We start from the raw sequence: 26,490 nt of genomic DNA, 5'->3' as shown, positions 1-26,490 counted from the left end.
GGACTGTGGAGGTGAATGCAAGTGCAACAAGCTCGTGATGCTGATGGGAGCTGACAATGAGAATTGGGAGAGGATCAGGAGACACCCTTACTTAAGCTAGCTGTTTCCTCAGCCTGGAAAACTTTGATTTAATGTAATGGAGTCTTCATCAGGAGGGAATGAAAAAAAAAAACAATGGGAATTTGGAAACTGTTTGCTTGGAAGGCCTGTGAAATTAAGATGAGAAGATTGGAGGGTTTGTTTGTGTGTGTTTATAAGGTAGTGAGGAACTCTGGCTCTGAAAATATGTTTCTATATTTTTCTGAAACAGTTGGGTACAATGCTTGTTCTTGTTCTCTGATGTTTGCAGAGTTGTTTGGGCTGCGTAACAACAGCGTAATTAACGTCCCAGGGGTGTAAATAGCAAATAAATTAATACTAATTCTATGCAGAGATGTACAAAATAGCCTCCATTTTTAGTAGCTTGTTAGCGCGTGCACACACACAAACACGCACACACACAAACACACACAAAACGGTGGCATGTACACACACAAACACACATGTATATCCTTCCTGCACACATATGCATATAAGTAAACATGACACACCTCGCCTCCTTCCAGTCATACATGAGCATAAAACACACAAGCTAACACATTCAAACATGCTACCAATACAAACACACACCTACTTCTTAATCCCTCAGCACCACGAACACAACAAGGAAGTGAATTATGATGTGTGAGGACTTGGCTTGGTATCACAGGGAGGCTACCACACTGCTCATTTGGATGTTAATTAGTTTGGCCTGTTTGCATTTTTATTTATCTGGTGCACAGAGTTTGAGCTGATAATCTATTCACACTGATATTGGGAGATAAAACTTCAGCTCAGATGAGGCTGGCCAGTAAAATCGCTGCTTTTCTTAAATTATTCATCAACAGGGCGGCTCTGAGTGGCATCCCATGCATTTCAAAGTCACTCCATCCCGCCATTTATCTGCTCAAGGTACATGTTGGGGATTGGTATCGGCACTTATAATAAGGTATGGCTCCCTGTCCCTCTCTGTCTCACCCCTCAGCATCAAACACCTCCATGACAAATTGGTCCCGTTTCTATTTCCTTCAGTTGAATTAAAATGCTATATCACCCTCAATAGCACATACTGTATTGAGATATATTGATATGCATCCAACACGGGGCATGTAATGAGAAGAGATGACAGAGCGCTTGGATTGCCGGTGCACCTGCCACATACTGCTGGCCAAGTCAGTGGGATGAGAGATGAAGAAGAAGATGAACAGGGCACAAATGCAACCCCCCCCAGCCTCCCTCGCTGCGTGGCTGATTTACAAGTTATGGCCTTTTTCTCCTTCATTCCGCCGTCATTGAAAGAAGATTAGATGGGGCCGATTGCTTTAGACATCAAACATCATACAGTCAATCCGTCGGAGCAGTCACTTTCAGTGCCGCCCCTTACGCACAGCTTTGTGGATGCATTCACAGTAAGAAAAGAGGAGGAAAAAACTGTATGCCTTCCCAGAGTCCACCCTCTTCTTCAGCCTCTAACCTCCCCTGTTTCTCTATTCCACAGTCAACTGATGCTCACTGGGATGTAAGGGCAGTATTTTCTAGCCTCCCCCCCCCCCCCCCATGCTTTTTTGTCTCGTTTTTCTCTCTCCCTTTTTCTTTATCGCTAACTTGTGAATGGCAGCCAATCAGGGGAAGAGTCGCCTCAGCTTCAGCCTCGGTGACATCCACCGCCAGAAGTGATGCACGGCTAGAGAAAGAGAGAGGAGGGGATAGAGGGAGAGAGAGAGGGAGAGAGAGGAGGGGAGGGGGAGGAAAGAAGGGAAGGGAGGGAGAGAAAGAGAGACACAGACAGAGCAAGAAGAGATGATAGAAAGAAAGTGTAGAGGAGGAAAGGGGAGAGAAGCCAGAGAGCGGGGAGGAGAAATGGAGCGAGGGAGGGAAGAGAGAAAGAGCGAAGCACAGAGCGAGGGAGGGAAGTAAGCAGGAGACTCTCTCTCTTTTCCACGCACACACACTCACACACACTCCCATACACATTCGCACCAGCTGTGCTGTTGTCAGTCTTGGAATGTAAGCACTGCCGTGAGGAGTCAGAGTCTCCACCGCTAAGCACTGCTAAGGAGTAGGAACACAGTACCGTGCACTCAGTGACACAGATGGATGCTAAGCCGTGAGAATCAAAGGTAAGGGCTTTTTCTGATTAATGTTTAAGGGTATATTTATATTTTGTCTGCTCTCAGACTCCAGGGGATGATCTGCTCCTTGCACTGTGACAAAGCCAGACTAATGCAGCAGTGTGGATATCTCAGGAAAAGAAGTGTTGGAACTTCAAAGAGCTAGAAAACAGCTGAATCAAATTAGCTGTATTTTATTTTTTGTATACCTTAAAATGTTTTATTATTTTTTTTAATTTTCTTGAATGTACAAGGAAGACTTGAAAATCAAGGAAACTTCACATTGTGATATCCAAGTAGATTCCAATTTTTTTTGCCTTTTTACAAATGAAACTTAAGGATCAATTAGGGTGCTTTCTTTAAAAAAATTTTTAAAAAGCTTTAGCTTTTTTAAAATTCATTATATTTTTTGACATTGTAAAATATTCAGCCCATGACACCTGTCACACAGGAGATAATATGTACCTGTAAGATACTATGACTATGTAAAATACTTAGTAGTCTGATATCCAAACTTTGTCACTTATTCTTAGTGCGATGTTCTCCATACTGTGCACCCATGGTTGCCTGCATAGCTTATATGCATGAGTATAGCCTATGCATACACCTAAGTGCACTTCTGCTGTATATATGACTCTATGTGTGTGTGTGGAGATGTATTTGTCTGTCTGCTGAAAGCCAGTGAGTGCGGCTCACACTTGTGATGTGCTGTGGGCAGATTTGATGGAGAGGCACTGTACCATTCATATCTCTAAAAATGCATGAAGGTGTTTATGATGGTGTTCGAGCACCGCAACAAGAGCAGCCAACAGTGTTACAGTGTACGTATATGTGCATGTCCTCCACAGCACAAACTTAATCCAACCCTGACTCTCTTTTTCAGCCTTTCTAGCAGCAACAGCAGCAGCCTACTCCCTCAGTGTGTTGCCTCACACGCAGACGGCTTCACAGTCACCAAAGTGATATATGAGGGTTTAGTCGTGTGCGCCAGGATGCCCGTGTAACACCATTATTGTTTAGTGCAAATTAGCCACTAACACGGTCCCTGAATTATTGTCAGCTATGGAGCGACCTTTCAGCATTAGAATGAAAAGAGGTGGAAATCCATTCTCCCACAGAGGCGAAGAGGCTCTCATGAGCATTTGCAAAGCTGGCTTTAAAGAATCAGACATGAATACATATTTGAAAAACACTACATATGTTCAAACAGAGAAGCAAGAGTGGGAAGTGAGTGCATTTTCACAACAAAATGGGAACTGTAATAAGCTCGCTTTGAATTAAATTCTAGTATTTGTAATTTCTTTCCGGTCTCTGTCTAAAATGACTTGGTCAGACTTTCATTCCTACCTAGTTACACTCTCCTAGATGCATCTCAGCATAAACATTTTTTCCTCTTTTAATCTCTTTTTGTTACCTTTTCATTGTCAACGCACCCTTTTCAAGAATAACGCCCCTGCATCCACAACCCCCTTAGAGTAGCTTTTCAACACGGAAGTGTGCACTGTATCACAAAATTGCTTTGAGGATTTCAAAACATGAGTAAAGCTTGCTGAGGTTTGCCAAAGACTGCAGCCGGCAGAGGCCGACTTGGGAAGGTCTAGGGCTCCACCAAGTGGAAGTTTGCGCAGGTGCAGCAGCTTGGTGCATCAACGCCCCTCATGCTAGATTTATACTCTGTCCGTGCTGCTCTGTCAATACCGGCAAGCAATCACTGGAGCCACTCAAACTGCCAATCACATAACACTAGTTTCTACCACCAACCTCGCATAAATGGTTAGCATTTGTCACCGCAAAAAATACAGCATTTGCTTGCTATAAATCATGCCCTTGGACAAACAGTGTAAGTACAAAAGATCACCAAGACTAATCATGACACCAGTTCGATGACCTTGCCGCCTTCCTGTGCCCTCTCTCCATCTTAGTCTTCTCTTTTTCCAATTACTCCACCTCTGCCTGTGTTTATTCACAGCACTTTTAAAATATATTCACGCGCAGAATTCCTTGATTGTGCAACATAAGACTAGAATTTTGATGGGGTCTAAAAGTCTGTGGTTTCAAAGTGGGTCAATATTGGTGTAGGAGGTAGGAGGTTTTGTGTAGCTTTTGTGTAGCTGAGTCTTTATTATGTTGTCCTACCCTTATGTAACAATGCATCTATTCATGGATAATGTAAATGTATTGTGTTACTTTGGGGGACTATTTTCATTTGATAAATCAATGTCATCCAAAATGAATTTTTGGTTAAGTAGGGCGGTTTCCAACTCCTTTTTGTGTCTTATATCTTCACTAAACAGCTAAATCCCTTATATACTTATTAAAACATGGCAAGTCTATTCACTGCAGACATTTGCAGTAAATAGTAACCACAGTCATATTCAAGTGCCAAAGTTTGCAGCAATATTCTCCCATGTACAGAGGATTATCAGTTTATTATGCAGAGAACTCTTAAAGAGGTTTACTAGCCAGACCTCTGCTGCATATTGCATCTATAATTATTGTCTCACTAGCGTCAGAGAATAAAAGTGCAAGGTTAGCGTGCTCGGTTTGGGCTTCATGGGCAAGCCTGCATGTTCAATTTCGGGGGCATAAAATTTTACACAGACTAATGTGCAAGCCTGCGCTTTTCTAGGAAGCATATCCTGATGAACAGCTAGTTTATATCTGATCAAAGATATTCTTATTCAGCAAAACAAGAATGTATAATTTGCAGATTACAGAAACGGAGCAGAGCAGAGCAACTGCCAGACTGTGTCTTAGCCAAGATTAAGAATAACAACCCTAGACAACACTTAAAAGTAATTCTGTCCCTTCACATCTGTGTGCCTTAATGCCAAGCCATATAAGCTGCCTACAAGTTAATCTAATCATAAACAACTTTTTCTTAATAAACTCCACGATTTAATAGGTTGAATAAGCTGGGATAATTTAGTTTGCGTATATAGGATCTGGCATACATTCAGCATGCTCGCTCATCCTTTAATGGAGTGTTTGGAAGAATTCTGAAAAGAAACACTGGCCTAATGCTTAATAGGCACACCACATCAAAGATTAATATCCAGAATGCTATTAAAACTCAAGGACAGGCTGGGATGATAATTAGAAAATGCAATCACAAGCATCAGACTAGATTAATTGCAAGGCGGCGTTTCCTGATTTCGGCAATGCACGTGTCACACTAATGTCACATTATGAGCAAGAAACTAACATAAAAAATGTAGCACATCAGCAATTTACCACAATATCTACATTTCATCTCCATTACTGCGGCAATACTTGGACAAAATTAAAGTCTCTGTACTTGCAGAATGCTGGATTTCATTCATATGTGCAGCCTGTTGTTCAACATCTTTATAGTTTCTTAAAAGCTTTGGGTCAGTCCTACCATGTCAATGAAATTTGTGTTAGAGTTATTACATAGTTTTAATAGCTTTCTCCTCTACCTCATCCATATATCGTATACATTAAAAAAAACTTTGATCAGTTATTGAAGAATTACTGTTGACGTAACAGATTTCATTCATTTAAACTCCCCGAGTCACTGAGAATAAATACAATGTTTCAAATTAAGATCTATCAGCTACATGTTTTGATTTTCTATTCACAGTACTGCGTGTACTTAAATTTGCCATTTCGCTATCATCATTAGAAACATAATACTAATTTGTTCCCTGACATTAATAGATCCTTTGTTCATGTGACTTACTTCACAGTCCTTTTTTAAATTCTCTGAACAAAAGCAGAGGCATCGACTCGCATGGGCTTTTAAACAGCGTTCCCTGAGGTACACAGCGAGTGCGTGCTGGGGTAACTCTCGTACCTTAACCTTTATAAAGGGACACTGCTAAATGGGTTCTTTTAGGAAGAGAGGTAAGATTTATTAGGATTAACTTACAAAAGACCATCAATTATGCATAGACACCCAAATTACCTATCAGGACCAGTGAGTGGGGACACAGCCTTTAGTGAAGTATTGGAAGAAGACTGCCAATAACACAAAATACCTTTTCACAGGCACAAAGCCTGACAGACACCTGGGGATAATTTTGGTGGTTTGGGAAGTTCTGTGTATGTCTATATGGATTTTCTCCTTTTGGAGTGCATCAAAACATCTCCAGAGAATAAAAATCTATGAAATTAGCCATCAGTAAAGGATGCAAAAATTAAGTAGAGCTAAAAATTGAGAGGAAGTGGGTAAGGAGGGTGAACTGGATGGAAGAGATGAAAAAGACAGACTTCCCTTTAGCAAGACGATCCATTTATACATATGTTAGTGGAAGTCTGTTCTGCAGCTGTAAAATGTAAGTGAACAACTGTGAAGCAGAACATTAAAAAAAATCTACAGAGGATGTTGGGGTAATATATTTTGCTCATGTCAGAAGCATACTTCTCCCAGAGGTGCCTGTATTAAGCTGTTTAAACATGCTCACCGTCTTTGAAGCATCTCATCAGTGTTTGCATATCATCAGTAATGCAAGTTATAATTAGTAAAGCGCACCACAGTCCTTTAAGATGCAGGGTGTGGAAGAGATATGTCTGATTGTGAATTCTACCATATTTACTAAACTTAAATTATCTGCATCTAAAAAAAAAAATATACAAATTTGCTCTGGCTGATTACAGGAAGATGATTTCGATAGGATGCCAGTGTTGGTAATAAAGGATGTGGAGTTGCCCATTGAAAAATTAATAGGACCTAGCAAAGTTTCCCTGCAGGCTAATCATTGCTGGCTTAGTGTGTTTCCACTGTAGTGAAAAAGCGACTAAAGTCAAGACGACCACTGCTTGACCACTCATACATCACTGGTGTTGTAGTCCCTCCATTAAAGTTTATGTAGTTTTCTAAAGCACAAGCCACTTTGTTTGTTTGTTTGTTTGCTTTTCTGGCCATCACGATTGAATGACATATTTCTAAATGCTTCTGGTCTCTGGGGAATGTTGCTGCGATGGAGACTTAAGAGTAAAAATGTAGTACTTGAATAACTGCTTCCAAGAAAAAAAAAGGAATGTCATTAAACCCTATCACATAATGAATATGTCAAAGTCAAAGATCATTTTGATACAAAACAAGAAGCACGATTCATTAAACTGAATTTGATCTTGACATCCACTCCATTGGTTATGCACTTAGATTACCGAAGTCATCTGGTGATACATTTATTATGTTTATTGTCTTGAAATTCTTTATACTTCATGCCTTTCATTTATCATTTACTTAGAAGTTTGTCAAATCAGTTCCACCACGTTAGCTTCATCTCTATTTTTATCATTAGATAAGTTCAATTTTACTAGAAAAACATATACACTCTTTTATGATGACACTATATTAATTTATTCTTAAGCTTACGGCTCTTAGACAAGCCTCAACATTAAATCATGGCTTTGAAGCTTTTAAGGTGATTGAATAACTAGTGCAGCTCTTGGCCTTGTATAGCAAAATCTGAAGGAAATCTGAAGGAAAAGTCATTGTACACAGAGTACAACGGCTTGCAAAGCTGCTGTTTTCACAAGTGCACATGCTATTTGACTGTTTTAATTGTATACTGTCAAAGTGATAGATAGGTGTCATGGTCTTTTTCTTGAATACAGTTTCCTCTTTTCACAGGGATCTAAAGGAGATCAAAGAAAGGAATACAATGTCTGTTCTGATGACACCACCTTCCAGTGCTGATCCTCTCAGAAGCTTATCACCATAATTCGGAAGTCATTCAGGACATTTCCCAGCTGATTGGATACCATGATAACCAATCAAGTTCTGCTGCTCCTCATGCTCTCTATCCTCTGGCCCACTACTGCCCTTCCTTTTGCGCCTGGGAATATTGGGAATCTGTTTGGGATGCCAGAGAGTGATGGTAAGATTCTTCAGCGGTCCAAACGTGGATGGATGTGGAATCAATTCTTTCTGCTCGAGGAATATACAGGAAACGACCATCAATATGTTGGCAAGGTAAAACGTCCAACCACATTGTCTGTAGACTAATTATAGGAGTTTTAGCTTGTCGAAGTAGTGTTTGATGTAATTGGCTGAAGATGAATGGGCTGCCAGAAATCTGGCTGTTACAGGCACAGTTACTGGAGCTATCAGACAGAAACAAGTGTACACAACCTCACTTGTTCCATGGTTTTCTTGATTACCCTGTGCAGTGTAAACATACTATTACAGCTAAAATAAAAGTACAGATTTTTTTTATGTGGCAGACAGCATTAATATAACAATAACATCCCATTTTAACAGTAATACCAAAAACAACCATTTCTGGCTTTATAATAATTTTTGTGAGATCATAATGAGACAAAAAGTCAAAGCATATAGAAGCTGAAACAGCCTGTGGACCAGCCTTTTTCAACAATATGACCATTCCTACCTTCAAATTTGAGGAGGCAGGAAATGGTTATTTTGTTGAAATAGGCATGGATGTACAAGAACACATTGATGGGTGATACAAAATACAAGAAAAACAGAAATAAAAATGAATAGACAGTGGCACCTACTGGAGTCAAACTATGGCATTTGTACATGTGTTCACCATGAAACTAAGGAGCACTTCAAAATTCGTATATGAGTTTATGCAGCTTGTAAATCACCAGCACATAGAACAAGTGCAAATTTAATATCAACATCAGGTCAAGACCATAGCAAATCCAAGCCAAACAAAAACATGAGACTCGGCTCCTGCAAGACTCTCCTAAGAATCGCCCCAAAAAGTTTTGGGACAATGCTATTCTTCTCCACCCACCTACTTCAGACAGTTCTTTGTCAGCTCACCCGTGCTAGCACCATAAAGACAGGTGTGATGGGGAGCGTTGCAGTTATCAACTCAAGGGAGGGAAATGAGGTGACTGTCGACAGCCAATTTTCTAAGAGGAAGCTGGCTTTCATCACACACCTCATTCTCTGGAGTAAACAAGTGTCTTGTGCAAGGTTGAGTACGGGGGATATGACAACTTCTTTTGCTGAAACCATCATTCTGATGTGGTGAAGAGAAAGGAACAGTAAAAATAAAAAAAGAAGAGAGGGAGGAAGAAGAAAACATATCAATCAAGAAGGCCACTGAAATTCACCTTGTTGTATTATGTGATGAAGCAGCAGAGGAAATGCTAACTATAAATGGGGCCATCCAGTGATATGTCGGTGACTGGTGTGATGTGGCTTTTTCTCGACTCTTTGATGCTTTCTGGCACCCAACTTCTGTGGCATGACAGCAATCACACTCACCGGTTCCGCACTCCTCCTGTGTCCAATATCATTCACTATTAAACTGTCAGAAAAACATGAGCCTATAATAAATTACTGGAGGGGGAAAATAGGGCAAGCACATGCTGCCATTCTGCTTTACAGAGGAAGCTGACACAAATCACTAATTCCATCAGTTTAACCACAGGGAAAAAACTGTGATGGTAACAGAGACTGGTAAACAGACAAATAATAAGTTAAGATGAAGGCACATAGCCTTTAAGGAGAGTTTAAGAGTGAACAAGTTAAAAGATCAATCAATTAGTTGTCTATGAAAAATTAATCAGTGCCCTACTTTCAACCCTACTTTAATCACTAATTTTTCTCATTTATCGAGCAAACATACCAAGCACCCCCTGGGCCCAAGTCAGTACAAGAAAGCAGGACCAATGCCAAAGATTATATAGAAAGATATACAAAAGACTGATACAGAAAACTGAGAGAGTAACTCTGACTGTTCAAAAGATGGACAGGAAAGAAAAACCCAAGAACTGCAAATAAAATAAGAAAAAAATATGAAAGATCAAAATAACTTAAGACCCTCTGACTGTTGCAAGAAACTGAATGAAAAACAAACAAGATCATATGGAAGCTAAATAACAGAAACAATGCCAAAGATGGAAAGGTCTATATGAAAGATACTCTTAATATACGACTGCAACCAGAGACTGACAATAAAAACTGAAAGGAAAACTGTAAGACTATACAAAAAATGGCCCAAAAAACTGACCTATATAAAAGATTTAATATAGGACAAAACTGATATGAAAAAACGGAAAGACTATATGAAATACAATACAAAAGACTGACAAGTAAAACTGATGGTGATAGCCTGATAAAATAAAAAAGAATGATAAGAATGAATGACGAACAAAAAAAGAGCAATATGAAAAAAAGAAAAATAATGAAAGATTTAGCTTTAACACAAGACTGTAAAAGAAAATATGAAAAATCACAAAAGATGAGGAGAAAGAAAGAATGAAAGAAAGAATTGGATATATAGATTGTAACCTTACAAGACTAATACAAAAAAAATGTGAGACCTTAAGAAAGAGACAGACAAAGGCAGATAAACAGAAAAACAAAGATCAATCAAAAAAAGCCGGATCAATGTTAAAGGTAGAAGTAAAAAATAGACAAAGAAGGACAGACAGACAGGTATGAAGGGAAGAAAGAAAATGTAAAAAGCACTCCAGTACCCAGCACAAAGCCACCAAAGCCTCGATGGTCTTTCACATAAAGATCACTTAATGGCCTTTGTAGCGCACTGTAGCAGAACTTGTTTATTTCACATTCAATCAAAGCTCTCCAATCAGCCCCCACACACTCACTAACTCTCACTTGAGGTTGATTTCTTGGTGATGGCAATCAAATGTGATGTAAAGAACAGTCTCACACTCGTATGCCTCACGTCTCAACTGAAAAGGAAGCAGTGCACGGCTGCAAATGCACTATAATAAATGCAGATGATATTGCTTATCAGGACTTCAAAAGACACGCAGCTTTGAGGCTTACATAATGAATAGTGCAGTCAGATACCTCACAGGATGATGGAGACAAATAACTTCATTATTAAAGTCGTATTTTCAGCCAGATTCGGCAGCAGTTGTCAAGTTGCTAAAAAGCAGAGTGTACTTTATGTTTTTATATATTCTATGTAGCGCGAGTGTGTAGAATCCAAGTGTAAATCCACCAAATCTCATTTTAACTGACTTTCATGGGGGCATTAATGAGTGTGAGCACTCACTGTCTGCAGCTGTGGTGCCCTACTTCTTAAGCAGGGCTGTGAAGTGTGAACGCTTGCAATGCTGAGCAATACAAGCGCAAACTTTGGATTGTGCAGCATATGAGTGGTGTGTCTGAAGTGAACAAAATCCTATTAAATGCTCGGTACACTGCATTGTTTTTGTGCCTTGTAGACAAAATGTGCTGCCTAAATTAAAACTTTCAAGGTAGCTCACTTTGTGGTGTTAATATTTTGACAATAAGTATCCTTGGCTTTTTGAAAGGCCTTGCTTAACACTCCTCTGCATGAATTTTGCCGAACCTGTGTGCGTTACAAAAAACACAAAGCGCAACAGAGATACTGTAAGCTCTACCTCTAACCAACATATTGCACATTATAGTACATGGCTCTAATAGTAAAGAATTCCTGCCTATGTCTTAAGAGACGGGGGGAGAGGAGGACGAGTGATTATTCTGTAACCGTTCTACACTCTATTTTGCTATCTCCTCTTTGCAGCACCAAGCAATGCTTACCAGAGACCTGACAAGAATTGCCAATGATTTTGGTGCTTTACTGACAATTCCTCAGTGTTTGTGCAAGGCGATTTAACTCATCAAGGCTCTCTTCTGTGCTTCTGTTGTAAGGCCTTGAAAACGTTGTGTTTGTGCTGCAAGGCCTTGAAAGGAGAGCCACTAAATCTCTGCAAATATAGTGTGGCAGTGCAAACATTAGATTTTGTAAGGGCTGTGTGAAAAACACTTTGTGCCACACTTTCTCGAGAGTGTCAATGGAAGTTTTTCTTTTTTATATAGCTGTACTAGATTTACGCTACATGTTAGATGCAAAGTCTAGCACACTTGAACTGTGTGCTTCAAGAAAAAACACCCCTCATGCCTCTCTCAAAAAAAAAAAGATATATATATATATATATATATATATATATATATATATGATTAAAGTGCATTACAGTACTGAGTGCAGTTTCTATAGGACATCCCAAAAGAAATAAAATCCTAAAATCCCATGTTCTTGGCTCATTGCCTTGCTGACAACAGGAGAACAGAAACACTATTATTTTTAGATGCTGTGGTATCTTTTCCTAACATTGCTTACTTGTGCAGAATCCCTCCTTATTTGCAGTTCCACTAAGTCAGAAATCTATATGGCCATGGGGAGAAAATGTTTCTTTTACCCATGGCTATGAAGGGAACGTTATGTCGACATCCAATAATTGGCACAAGTGCACAGGGAAAGGGCTTGGGTGGGGGGTGGGGGTTCAATTTAGACTAAGGGAAATATGTAAAATACAGGGCTCTGCAAAGACTGTAAAATTCCTATTATCTTTGAGACAGCTTGGCTGCACAGGTTTAGGCTCCTTTGATGGCTCATTGTTTGTTGTTTTTGCTTCTCAGCCTTCTTTTAACTGGATTAACAAACAAGCCTGAAAAATATGGTAATAATCAGATGAAAAAAAATGTGAGAATATCATGAAAAGATGAAAAAAAAATGCAATTGCTGTGTGACATGGTCTGAAATTGCGCTGGCCTAATTATCACAGTGTTAGCACACAAGAGTATGCGAGGAGTCACAGTTTTGAATATCAATAATGAAATATGTTCTTCTTATGTTGCACAGGATTCCAGTGATGCGTAGTGAGCTAACCCTCCTATAACCTATATGCCAATATATGAAAAATTATTTTTAACGATAAGGTGACTATGGAAATATAGATTCTTTTTGAAGAGTGCAATTGCGCATAGCCAACATATGAAGCCTATTTGAATGCAAAAATTCACACAAACAGTTTCCTGGCTGCTAAAATTACACTGTCATTCATAGTCAATAGCAGTAGCAGCTTTCACATCCATAACACAGCTTAAATCCTTGGTTCACTGGCCTACGGCTCACATTCACCAACAATGAACAGACTGTCTCAGAACGCAAATATATGTGAAAATTCAAGCTGACTGATATTTCTCTTTAATAGCCTTTGGATAATAGAGATCATCTGCTTGAAAATATTTCCCCACACAGTGCCAAATGCTGTGTCTATTGTTCATCTGAACTTGACAGCATCTTGTTTTCACATGCATCCTTATTTATTTTTTAATTCTACCTGAGAATAGCTACCACTCTGGTAATACATTTCTGATTTCCATCCGGAGTTGTACTGTTGACATTATTCTTCCAACTGCAGGAAAAAATAATTAGTTTCTTCACAGCATGCAGATATTAATATTAATAAGTTACTGACGTACATTCTGTGTCCCTAACTACTTGTCATTTAAAATGTGAACCCATGAGATAGTGCTCTAAATATATCTGCTGACAGATCCAGTACAGTAATGAGCTTGAATCAAGTGTCTGTCACAGTATGCCACCATTACTCGTCTGTGACACTTAGGAGATGCTTCAAGGTGATGGATAGGTCAGAGGTGACTAATTTTAGCAATTGTTGCTGTTGGTCAGGTTCTCATCATTTTTCAAAGGCACAATCTGGAAGAAAAATCCACGACTAATTTGATTTGGAGTAATGGAGTGCGTCACACTTGATACTCTGGGTGCAAAGGCACCATTTTCAAAGACTGAACCAGATTCCTTCGTGGGTTTCAACAATTATTTCACAAAGGAACAAAAGTCAAAATTGGCAAAAGAGGAAAAACTGGCCAACTTGAGAAAGACGAGGGCAATACAAAAAAAAATCATTTCCCTCCTACCAGTAGTGCATGCAGTGTTTTTTTTTTCTTGTTTAAAGTTAAAGAAAATCTAATTAGGGAGAAATGTAGAAGCAAAGTTCTCTAGATCATTTCCAAAGGCTTGAAAAACTAACAACAGCAACTACATTTGATGTTAGCAATTGAGAAGCACTGTTGTTATTGTATGGAGAAGTGTTCAAAAGTAGAATTAAATTTTAAATAGCTTTGTACTTTATCGCCACTGGTTACACAAAATCAATGCGTCTTACTGAAAGCTGAAGCTTTCTTGTCAGCCTGAAGTCCATGACGGAAGAGTGTGCAATTCCTCCAATTGCACACCCATACAACATAACGCAATTTGTACAGGTCTGTCTTAAGATTCGTTTCAATTTTTAATATGGATCTCTCTGATTTTCAGCTGCACTCTAACATGGACAAGGGCGATGGCAACGTGAAGTACATCCTGACTGGAGATGGGGCAGGCACCTTGTTCCTGATTGATGAGAAGTCTGGGGATATTCACGCCACAAAGAGGCTGGACAGAGAAGAAAAAGCCATGTACACACTGAACGCAAAGGTTCTGGACAGAAACACCAATGCAGAGCTGGAGCCTGACACTGAATTTAATATCAAAATTCATGACATCAATGACAACGCCCCAAAGTTTGCAAAGGAAATCTACTTTGCTAGTGTGCCTGAAATGTCTGAAGTGGGTAAGTTATGGTTCGTTTAATTTTAACACTGATTAATGGACAAAATTAAATCAACAACTGTTAATTGGCTGGATAGCTACAAAATAAAACTGGCCATTTGTGCTCTGAAAAATCGCATCCCCATTGGACTAAACAATTAACTAATGATCATATTTAGCTTCTAAATCTATAAGGAAAACCATTAGTCCACATTTATTTATCTGAGAATTGATGCCATTATAATGTTAATAGAATATGGCAAAACAATTTTCAAGCAATGCAGAAAAAGCAAGCCACTATTCATCAGTCAGCTGGTTTGGTTTAATGTGACGCTGTGTTCACTTTTTTCACAGTTATTTGCTGTTTTGCGATTGTTATTCACGCGGTCAGGCTCATTGGGCATTCATAACAAGTAATGCCATTTGCCATTTTTAATAGGCGGTAGAAATATTAAAAGTTTAGATTGTCACAGTCTTTCCAATTAAGGATTTGCTTCATTGCACTCCACTTCATTCCATTCAAGTAATATAAATAAGCCAGTTGGCATGAATATAAACAAAGCTTACGAAAGTAATGCATGCAACTTGAAATCAATCCTCAATTATGCAACCACAAATTAATACACGGGAACAATCAAGGGTAAATCAAAACCCAATTGCCTATATGACAAAAAATTATATTCCATTTGGAATTCATAATGCATTTTTCTTAGACGTCCTAGCTTCAAAGGATGGCTCAGTGTCACCGCTACCCACCTCTGGACTAATAAACTTCCTTATATGTTCAGTCTGAACACACTGGTTAACCAAGTCACCCAGCTATAAAAAAAACCAGCAGCCTCCTTTTATACTATCAGTGCTGGGACTAAGTGGGACAGATGTTCGAGGGTTCATTAGTATGCACGGAGACCGTTAGACCCAAACAGGACACGGCAGAGGTCTCCTGAATGCCAAGGACAGTATTCGCAATGTAGCACTACTGAAACGCTTGGGTGGATTATACAGGACTTACTATGGAAGTGATTTCAGTGACAGCATATCTGAGAGGAACTGAGTTCTTTCGAAGCTTGAACTTTTTTTTAGACACATCTTTAGAGTCCCCAGTGTATGTGTCCTGGTGGTAATTAGTAATTGCAAACACTCTTTCAGTCGCATAAAAAATACATAAATAAAAATGATTTAGTTGAGTGGTAATTGTACCTAGACGAGCATAAAAGCATGTCAGTTGTACCTTTATCTCTCCACACTTTGGGCTGTTAACAGAAAGGGGGGGAAACCTTTTCCATTTTTGGGGGATTATTATTATTATTATAGTTTCAGCTTCTCACAAAATATTTTATGACAGTAATTGGTGTGCAAAATGGCTACGGGCTGGCGTGTCATTAGTCAAAACTGCATGGCATGAATTGAAAAACTAAATGTGTATGTTATTACTACATCTTTTCATACCAGGTTTGATTTATGAGACAGAGAGAGTATTCTTTCCTTAAGGCTTGACAAACCATCATTTTTTAGTCTCACTGCTATTTAAATTAGACCCATTACCTGGGTTTAATCAAAGTAATAATTTTGACTGTGGATCCAGATGAGATCTAATCACAGTCTGAAAGTGTAGGTTATCAATTTTGATTCATTGTTTAGTCACTCGCCTATCTCGGCATGCTTGCTTTTTTGGAGAAAATTGATTTTGTTCAGAGGCCCGGTCGTCGAATAAATACGAACAATATCAGGGCACTGATGGCGTTAATAATGGTCACTTTGAGCAACTGGCTTTCTGGAAATGAGTGTCAAATTTGCAGAAAACTTTCTCTATACAAATGGAAGTAAATTTCAAAAGTTGACTCAGTTACTTGATCATGTCTTGTTTTAATAAGCGCAGTAACAGAATCAATTAAAATTGACTTTCGATGTTTGTTTTGCAGGTACATCTGTTGTCACTGTAACTGCCACTGATGCTGATGATCAAACATATGGGAACAGTGCCAAGCTTGTGTATAGCATTCTACAGGGACAGCCCTACTTCTCTGTGGATTCTGAAAATGGTAAGCCAAACGCAGCAGGATCTCTTAGAAGCAGCTTCTAATGTGTTGCAATGTGTGTGAGAATTAAATCGGAAGAAGGGGGATTCATCTGACTCTCAGGGTTATTAATCCAAATAAGTGCAAGATTGATTTCTTCCACTAATTTCAGCTGAAATTTCCAATTGTGTTTGTTTTTGGCTGAAAAAAGTGTTCATGTTCGAGTTTTCTGTCAGGAAAGTAAGAGTTTAATATTTACAAGAACACTGCGGTACTTGTAGCCATGTAATCTTTCATCTTGCATATATCATGGAAGAAACCAAACATTTTGTCTGTGAGTCATAAAATATTAATAAGACAAAACCTTTCAAATCCATTAGTCCCATTATTTACGTACAGCATTTCTAAAATTGGATATAAGTAATGCCTGACATTTTGGGAAGTGGGCTGATAGGCTGTCGTACCAAACAGAGCTAGATGGGACGATCAATGTCAATTTCATCTCTAAGCATTCACTCAGTGTCAGATGGAAACAGAGATTGATGCAACCAAGCCCTGTTAAAGCAACAAACAACTGCACACTGTCTTATTTACAGAGCAATTATCTTATAATTCAAGAAGAAAATGATTTGAGAAAGTTCGATCACAACAACTGGGCTCTGTATTCACAAAGCAGGTTAAAATTCCTTATTTCCAACCATAAGCTGACCCTGAAAGGTATTGTTCTCAACAATGTTACAGAGGTTGTCACAGAATTTATTTCTAGTAAGTAAAACCAAACTAAAATTACATTTATTAAGGACTTTAAACAAAATGCTTATATTGTGTAATCATAAAAAAGAAAAGAAAAAACAGAGAAAAGTACTGCATCGTGCATCTGGTATACAAATCTAGCACTTCTGACACTAAAAAAACATTGCCAAGAAACATAATCCGGGCAGCAATTAGATTTCCCTTGGAAACTTAATTGGCAAACTAAATCAGAGGCATATAAATGTAATTTTCTAGCAGACATGGTTGCGACAGAGACAGAATTGATAATAATCTCATCGCATTTACAGTAAGAGAGGAAATAATTTCTCAAAATAAAATGTATCTTTAAAACAGCAAAAGTGGTGACTAACTTTTTCTTTTTTCTTATTTCCAGGCACGATAAAGACAGCTCTCCCTGGTATGGACAGAGAAGTCAAGGAAAACTACCAGGTTGTGATCCAGGCTAAAGACATGGCTGGGCAGATGGGAGGGCTTTCAGGAACCACTACAGTCAGCATCACTCTCTCTGATGTAAACGACAGTCCGCCTCGCTTTGCGAATCGTAAGAGGCCTCCCTCTTGTACTTTATTGTTTTGCAAAGCATTTTAAGACAAGAGTTTTGTATCTATGTACAATAAAAATGATCATGGATTAATGAAGCAAGCACGCAACCAAAGATTTACCCATTTAATGTCATGTTTAGATTCCTTCCGTGTGACTGCTGTCGAGTCCACAGTGATTGGAGCTGCTATTGGGCGAATTAAGGCTGATGATCCAGATGTGGGCCGTAATGCTGAGATGGAGTACACCATAGTTGGTGGTCATGACATTTTTAATATTATCACTGACCAAATCACACAGGAGGGAGTCATCATAATAAAAAAGGTACCTCAATTCTATTTCATCTTCTGTATCTCTCTATTTCTTATACTATTTTATATGTGTTTTCCACAGTCACTGTTCAAGTAACCAGCTAATGTCATAGCTGTAACATCAGACAAAAAAAGTAGTTACATTATTTCACATTTTGTAATTGGTTTGAATATTCCAGATTTGGGAAAAAGTTTGAAATATAGCCCAAAAGTATGGTTTTGATTTTAATTTGACATAAGATATATAAAATATCTAAAATAAAGATCATTTAACTTCAAACAGTAAGTCAGGACAGCATAGTTTCAGATTAGATATTAGTTAGCAGTTTTGATGTAAGAAGAATATGACAGCCTATTTTTGAACTGAAATGTAAAATCACCCTAAGGCAGTAAAAGGAATAATATAAATATTTGTGCTACAAATTCTCTCAAAAGATCCCCAGATCAGTATTCCTTATTTGGATTTGTAACCTAGAATTTGGAATATGATTAAGATAAAGGCAGACAAATGAAAAGCAATCAATTGCACATCAAAATCCTGGAGGCAGATAGTTTTTTTCCCCCTTTCTTTTTAAATGGAAACGTCTACAGCTTGACTTCTGATGTGCTTTCATCTCTAGCCACTGGATTATGAAACTAAGAGGGACTACGAGTTCAGAGTGGAGGTGAAAAATACCTACTTGGATGCAAGGTTCATCCATGGTTTGCAATTCAAAGACTACGCCACGGTCAAGGTAACGGTAGAGGATGTGGACGAGCCCCCAATTTTCACCAGGAACCCTTACATCATCGAGGTGCACGAGGACACGGCTGCTGGCAGCTTCGTTGGTGTGGTATCAGCCAGGGACCCAGATGCTGACAACAAGCCAGTCAAGTATGCTACAGGGCTCAGAAGTGCTGAGGCCTTACACTGTGCCAGACTCTTTGAGTAAAATGCCAAATAGCTTTCCTAGCCTACAACAACAAATTCCCTTTCATCTGGAATTAGGTACTCGCAATTTTGTAAACTTGCAAAACAATCAATGGCCTGTTAAGCAAAGATTTCCTAACCAGCCAATTGGGTGTAATGCTTTATTGTAGTAATTTGATTGTTTCAAAACTCATTGTCCCAGCTTTAATTATACCAGAATAAAATCAATGCAAAAACAAGCAACACATGGACGAAATACAAAGTCTCCTCTTATCAGTTTTATAGAGTGAGGATTAAAATGTGCCCACTTAGTTAAATCTAATCCATCAGCCAAGCCATGTGTCAGTGTAGAAGGGGGGGAGAATATTATTCATGGGTCCCTCTTGGTGATTTCCCAGTGGAAGATGGCGGCAGCATTGTGAAGTGAATACAGACTGTTTATTTCCCGGAATTATGTAAGCCCTCTGTGGCACTGCACAAAGTCAAAGTGAAAGAGCCTAATTTGCTGTATCGATTCACACAGCTCAGCGCCGCCGTTCCACACATATGGCGCCTGCCCATCTCTGACACAGAGATATGCTGCTCTTGGCCAATGCCACATGGCGTATTGTGTTGCATATTCCAGTTTCACTTGTGTATGAAAGGTGACTATGACAAATGAGCAGGCTCACAGAAAGATGTATCATCTTTTGACAATGGGGAGCCTGGAAAGCAGTTTCTTTTGCAGGAATTAATGCACTTTGTAAAACACAATTTTAAGTAGATAAGGACGTTAGTGTGTTTTTTCTCATAAAGACAGCCCCGTGCAAGCAGAATGACTTTTAACTGGTCTTCATTTTACAACAACAATAACACTAATCTGTTGTAGAGTTAACATGATTTGGTCTGTTTGGAGATTTGTGAGCACTTCTATCTCACTGGTATGAATAACTACGTTATTTCTTGCAGATACTCCATTGATCGACACACAGATCTGGAGAGGCTGTTCAACATTGATTCTGTGAATGGGACCATCACAACACTGAAAGCACTGGACCGAGAAACATCCAAATGGCACAACATTTCTGTGGTGGCTACAGAAATAAGTAATTGTTGTTTTTGATATCCAATTTATAATAATAATAATAATTTTTCATCTGTGCCGTAAATAACTGAAATTATTTTATGTAATCATTTTAGATAATCCACGTCAGACAACTCGAGTGCCAGTGTTCATCAAGGTGTTGGATGTCAATGACAACGCCCCCGAGTTTGCCATGTCCTACGACACATTTGTCTGTGAGAATGTCAAGGCAGGACAGGTATCAGTGGTTTCCGTCATTATCATGGTTTCATGGGCAAAATAAGGATATATATAAATGGCACTGAAGCACAGGGTCAAATTCGTCAGCTGCATATATTGCATAAGTATTCACACAACAGAAAATACTTAGATGCGACTGTGTTCCCAGACACAATTTTCATGACACAATTACATTTAAATCTGCTGCTTGTATTGGCTTGGGATGCTGTTGGAACCCTGCTTTAGAACTACTTTATTTATTTGGGATAGTGTATTATCCTGCTGGAAGCACCTGACATGGAAATTTAATGCTGTTTACATCAAATTCTGACCCTGGTATCCAAATTTTGCAGCAGAAATCAAGACTCATCAGACCAGGAAACCTTTTTCCAATATTGTAATTGTCTAACTTTAGTTGAGACAATGCGAAATGTAGCCTCAGTTTGCTAATCGTAACTGATGGAAGTGGTGCCTGGTATAGTTTTCTGCTGCTGTACATTCAGAGATGCTCTTCTGCATACCTTGGTTTGGTTTGAGTTACTGTTGCCCTCCTATCAGCTCAAAGCAGTCCGGCCATTCTCCTCTGACCTCTGGTATGAACAAGGTATTTTCTCCCAAAGAACTGCAGCTCACTGGATAGTTTCCATTTTTTAGAAAATACTATGTGAACTCTAGGTTATACAGGAAAATCCCAGTACATCAACAGCTTCTGAAATACTCAGACCAGGCCATGTATCACAAACAACCATGCCATGTGGAAATTCACTTACATCACCTTTCTTCCCTATTCTGATACTGAACTTAAGTTGGTCATCTTGACCCTGTCTAAATGTCTAAATTTAGAGTTTGAGTTGTAGCCATGTGAATGGACCAATTCTCATCCACACTACTTCATAATTCATATTTGTGCTTCATTAAATATCCCAAATCCTGAAACTGACAAATGTCTTAAAAGTTATTCCAGTGTTTTACGATATTAATTGCATATATTCATATGCTTTCTAATGCGTTGCCCTAACCTTTTGTTCTGATTTTTTACAGTTGATTCAGACAATAAGTGCTGTTGACACAGATGAACCTCTCGTGGGACACAAGTTTGTGTTTAGTATAAGTCCCACCAATCCCAATTTTACCATTGATGACAGGGAAGGTAAAATATTCTTCTCTTTTTTTTTACCATTTTTACTCTTAGAAATATTCATAAATACATCCTCATTAATAAACAATGATTCAAAATCAAAAGCCTTGTGCGATTACAGGGTTTTTTTCTGATGTTGTAATTTTTGTACTCTTTCTTGAAGAGCTCTAGTTGATTGCCAATTATCTTTCACTGCACAATAAACACAGTGGAAATGCCAACCTTCACAGTCAGATATATTGGACTGCACTGTGTTACAAACAGATTTTAATTTTATCTGCCCTACAATAGAAAATATTTGCTTTTCAAGAAAGTGGAAATGCTCATGAAGCTTTTCAAACAAGATATGCAATGGTTGTTCAGTAGCCATGCAGTAACAGGTCTGAAAACTTTACATGTTTTTTTCAGTTTTCTCCATTTAGTCTAAGACTTTAAATAATGGCATGTATACTGTAAGATAATGTGACATAACAGACTCATAACAAGGACAAATATTCACAATTTCAACAAACAAACACAACTTCATACTTGGACCAGGTTACTGTGCCTTTGAATGAAGATGTCTATAATTACCTAATAAGCTGCAATTTGCTCTTTTATAATAAAAGCCTTTATTTACAGAAATAAAAAGAAAGCTATTCTAAAATCTCGTCATTGACAAGGTCTGAATGTTTCCACAGATAACACTGCCAATATCCTGACACGGAGGGGAGGTTTCAGCCGCCGTGAGATGAGCATGTACCTCTTGCCTGTAGTGATCTCTGACAACGACTACCCCATTCAGAGCAGCACCAGCACACTGATCGTGCGCGTGTGTGCTTGTGACAGCCGTGGAAACATGCAGTCGTGTAACCCTGAGGTCTTGCCCTTCTCAGATGGTCTCACAACTGGAGCTCTAGTGGCCATACTGCTCTGTGTCATCATCCTTCTCAGTAAGTTCACTCTTGAGTTCAGTTCAGTTTTATTTATATAGCGCCAAATCACAACAGCAGTTGCCTAAAGGTGCCTATGAAATCTGTTTCTTTTTTTTTTTGGGGGGGGGGGGTTCTCTCTGCTTTTTGTGAGTCTAATGAAAGAAGTAAAAAGTCTTGACCAAAAATAATAAAACAATAAATAAATATAATAATAATTTTAAACTAACTTCCCTTTAGGGTAACTAGCCAGGCCTGCTTTATTGTGTTAGTGACCAGTTTGGTCACTGACAATGGATGTTCATGGGATCATGAAAACTTTAACTTCTTATTCTTGTAATGTTTGCTTCTTCATTTAGGCACAACAGTATTCAGTGCAAATAATAGCAACTCGGTTCTCATATTCAATTCAAGTCAGTGAAAACAATTATAAATCATTCAAAATAAAAACAGCTGCAGCTCCATCTCTATTACCATATTTTAACAAGTTGCACAACTCTATAAAGTAGGGGTGTAACATATCTAGTTACAAATGAGCAAAAATCAAACAGTGGAAAAAAATGTAGAAAACCAGTATATTTTTAAGTATCCACTTGATGGAAAAACACTGAGGGTAAAGGTGTATGTACAAGGCAAGACATTATTGTGCTTTAAGTGTAATATAGGGGTGAGATGTGAGCAATAAAAGCAGTAAGGAGACTTTAAAGTGAGATTACTGTGAAGAAAACAATATAATATTTTAAGCAAATAAGATCCAGGTAAAACCTGCTGGGAGTAAAAGATTTTCTGGTGGAAACCCAGAAAACCACAGCATCATCAGGTTAGCTAAAGAACATCTGTTGCCATGGAAGAACTCTTGGTTTATGAGACGTGGCAACAAAGAAACTGGATTTAAGAAACATTGTTACAAGTAAAGCACTTATTGAAATGAACAGAATTCTGGCTGATCCTACTTTTATTCATTGTTTTTTGGAAGAGGTCTGTGAAGATTTTTTATTCATTTGTTTTTTTTAAATCGAGGCTTACCTGTCTTTGAAGGTCACATCAAACCCATTGGTACACATGTTTAGTTATCTGTCTACTTCTTATCCAACCTCATTACCATTGCTACCATGGTTATGTTGAGAACTTGCTGTTCTTTTGGCATATTAGCAGTTACCATAACTCCAAAATGCAAAATTATCACCCCAGGCAGGCAATTTTGGCTGAAAAAGTCAATAACATGGACCAGAGTGACTTGTTTGCTCAAGTACATGCTGTTAAGTGGCCGCATGGAGTCGAAAAACCGAATCTCTCTTCTATCACAAGGTCTGCCATTATAAACAGGGAATTGATTAAAAGGTTGGACTCCCAAATTTTTTTCCCTAAAAGATGCCACTCTATCTAGGGACTCCACTTTGACTGGCAGCAGCTTAGCATCTTAATATGTTAAAACAATGATTAAATCCTGCACTAAAGAATAGCTGATTTAAGTATTTCACAGTCAAACATTACAGATTGTTTTAACAATAACAGAGTGAAGTGCCTCAGTCTACTTCATATGAGCTGGCTGATGACCATAAAAAGCTTGCAAACCATAGTGAAGATGGCTTATACAAAAAAGGTTTAAAATAGAAACCTGCCTTTGTAATACCAGTGACCATGTTCCATGCAAACAAATGTGGCCAGTACAAGGATGCCACACATCAGCACTTAAACCAGGTGGTTCCAGTTGTCATGGAAACTTAGTTACGTGTTAAACTAGTGTTACTAAATGAGATGAAAACGCTAACACCAAAAATACCCACTGTAATGTTCTCCTTAAGGAGAATTGAGGGTACAAAGTAGCTTATTGAGAACACAAGGAGTTATGCAATTTTAGACATTTGAACAGACTATTACATTTGGTATGGATAACAAATAGAATCAAGGACCCTGAGAAAATCTTTAAAATATCTTAAATTATATAACTGGTAGCAAAGTGCAACATGGGGTCTTTCTGGATTCCTTTTAAAATGTGAACAATCAAACATAATTACTTTTGTCTCAAAAAGGAGTACAATGGTGCTTCTAGGCACCCTTCATTAAGACATAAAACCACTTAACTAAACAGTCGGTATTTCTCTGGGAGGTAAGGTTGTATGCTCCTTCCTAAGTAATAAAGCATTTCTTTCAGAAGTCCTTGTGATCCGCAGTCAGGGAACAGCAGTAGCAGTTCTACTGAGGAGAATTTTAAAAAACATGTAGGAGTATTTTTTTAAGTGCATGTCCAATAAGTAATGGGTTTCAACCATCACTGAACCTTACCTCCTCTGTCAGCATAATACTTGATAGAAGCACTTAAGGCTTAGGATTCCTTGCAAACTGCTGAGGGCAAAATAAAAGACAAGTACAGATCTGTCCTCATGAATGTGTATGTGTTTACTCCTCTGTCCCTAACCTTTTTCATGAGATGAATTTGACCCTTTTCCTCCTTCCTTCTGTCAAAATATTGCTTTGGAGTTTGGTGTGTTCCTCGAGTGACTAAATTTCTAATACAAGCTACCAGATTTTCTTGTGTCTGTCTGCTTTAATTCCAAATTTTAAATTCTGTCAGGGCAGACCGCATTGCACAAATTTAGTGTGCTGAAGGTTAAACTCTGCACTCTCCTCTTGAGCAAAATATCATGACATCTGCTCATTATCCAACACTTTTCGCGCTTGAAGCTCCCTGACAGACTGTCTCATTCACCTCTGCTTGACTCCAAAAGACAGGCACTGAGCTGGAGCAGTTCGTCATAGCTGGTCCATATCTTGCTGCATCTCCTTAAAAAATGACGCTGGTCAATCACAAATGTTCCTAAAGTACACTACTCAGCAATATAGCCTGAAGGCATTAAAATTAACGTCCAAGTGGGATGCAAGTAGAAAACTATGCTACCTGTGTTATCTTTTTATCTGATGAATAGCAGGTTAATTTAAAATAATACATTTCTTCCAAAACTGTCACTCACTGAAAACATGCTCACTCTGCAATCTCCTATTCTCTTTTACTACTGGGGAGAAAAAAAGATGAGGATGCATGTTAGAGAATGAAAAAGGGTCCTCTAACCATCGTGCATTTTGTACAGTGAATGTAACATTCAAGGGGGAAAGAAATAAAAAGCTTTTTCACTGAATCTTCAATAATAGGAGGTGAATGCCTGAGGCAGTGTTGAGGATTTGTCACTGGTAGCAAATGTGTTTCCCCTATGTGCCTTTGCTCTCCTGTGCTCTTTAATGCATGACACATGTTCGGAGGCAGACATCTTATGCTGTGCTTTCTCTCTCTGCATTTCCCGCTGATTCTTGTGTAGTGATTGTGGTGCTGTTTGCTGCCCTGAGGAGACAGAGGAAGAAGGAGCCTCTGATCATCTCCAAAGAGGATGTCAGAGACAACGTTGTCAGCTACAACGATGAAGGGGGTGGAGAGGAGGACACTCAGGCCTTTGATATTGGCACGCTGCGCAACCCAGAGGTGATGGATGCTAACAAGCTACGCAGGGACATCATACCCGAAATGCTGTTTCCCTTTCGGAGGACATCACCTATAAAGGATAACACGGATGTCAGGGACTTCATTAATGGGAGGCTTCAGGAGAATGATTCAGATCCAACAGCACCCCCTTATGACTCCCTGGCCACGTATGCTTATGAGGGCACTGGGTCACTGGCAGAATCCCTCAGTTCCCTGGAGTCCGCTGCCACTGAGGGGGACCAGGAATATGATTACCTCAGCAACTGGGGACCACAATTCAAAAAGTTGGCAGAGATGTACATAGGGAAGAGCCCTGGCAGAGAAACTTAGACAAAGATAGTCTCTCTTTTCCAAGTCCATGCTTCTCTGTCTGTTTATCTAGCTATCTGGCTAGCCAGCTATTTGTCTAGTCAGTTAGCTAGCCAGCTAGTTGACTGTCTGTCTGCCTATCAAGCTATCTATCTGTTTGTCTAGTTTGCTAGCTAGCTTGCTAGTTAACTAGTTGTCCATTTGATTCTCATAAATGTGTGTGCAGGCACAAAAATAAACACACACACACACACACACACACACACACACACACACACACACACACACA

The 26,490-nt window shown here is 38.8% G+C and overlaps 1 protein-coding gene across 1 annotated transcript; it reads left to right on the top strand.

Moving 5' to 3' along the window:
- The first annotated feature begins 1,901 nt into the window (after positions 1 to 1,901).
- cdh10a (cadherin 10, type 2a (T2-cadherin)) lies at positions 1,902 to 26,490 on the top strand. The gene is made up of 12 exons (XM_004551808.4): positions 1,902 to 2,198; positions 7,792 to 8,133; positions 14,261 to 14,555; positions 16,456 to 16,575; positions 17,699 to 17,866; positions 18,008 to 18,189; positions 18,797 to 19,050; positions 20,035 to 20,171; positions 20,266 to 20,387; positions 21,410 to 21,518; positions 22,187 to 22,438; positions 25,732 to 26,490. The coding sequence occupies exons 2-12, from the start codon at positions 7,924 to 7,926 to the stop codon at positions 26,220 to 26,222; spliced, it is 2,340 nt and encodes a 779-aa protein (XP_004551865.1). The 5' UTR covers positions 1,902 to 2,198; positions 7,792 to 7,923; the 3' UTR covers positions 26,223 to 26,490.

Source organism: Maylandia zebra, linkage group LG9, assembly GCF_041146795.1.
Source record: "Maylandia zebra isolate NMK-2024a linkage group LG9, Mzebra_GT3a, whole genome shotgun sequence".
In the NCBI taxonomy this organism is placed as follows: domain Eukaryota; kingdom Metazoa; phylum Chordata; class Actinopteri; order Cichliformes; family Cichlidae; genus Maylandia; species Maylandia zebra.
Note: the sequence above shows the minus strand (reverse complement) of the source record. Positions and strands in the feature narration are given on the sequence as shown.

What these genes read in the sequence shown, in the direction of transcription:
- cdh10a (XM_004551808.4), top strand. Translation starts at nt 7,924, where the DNA reads ATGATAACCAATCAAGTTCTGCTGCTCCTCATGCTCTCTATCCTCTGG. An exon ending in TGTGGTGGCTACAGAAATAA is followed by an intron (nt 20,172 to 20,265) that starts GTAATTGTTGTT and finishes TAATCATTTTAG; the next exon opens with ATAATCCACGTCAGACAACT. An exon ending in TACCATTGATGACAGGGAAG is followed by an intron (nt 21,519 to 22,186) that starts GTAAAATATTCT and finishes ATGTTTCCACAG; the next exon opens with ATAACACTGCCAATATCCTG.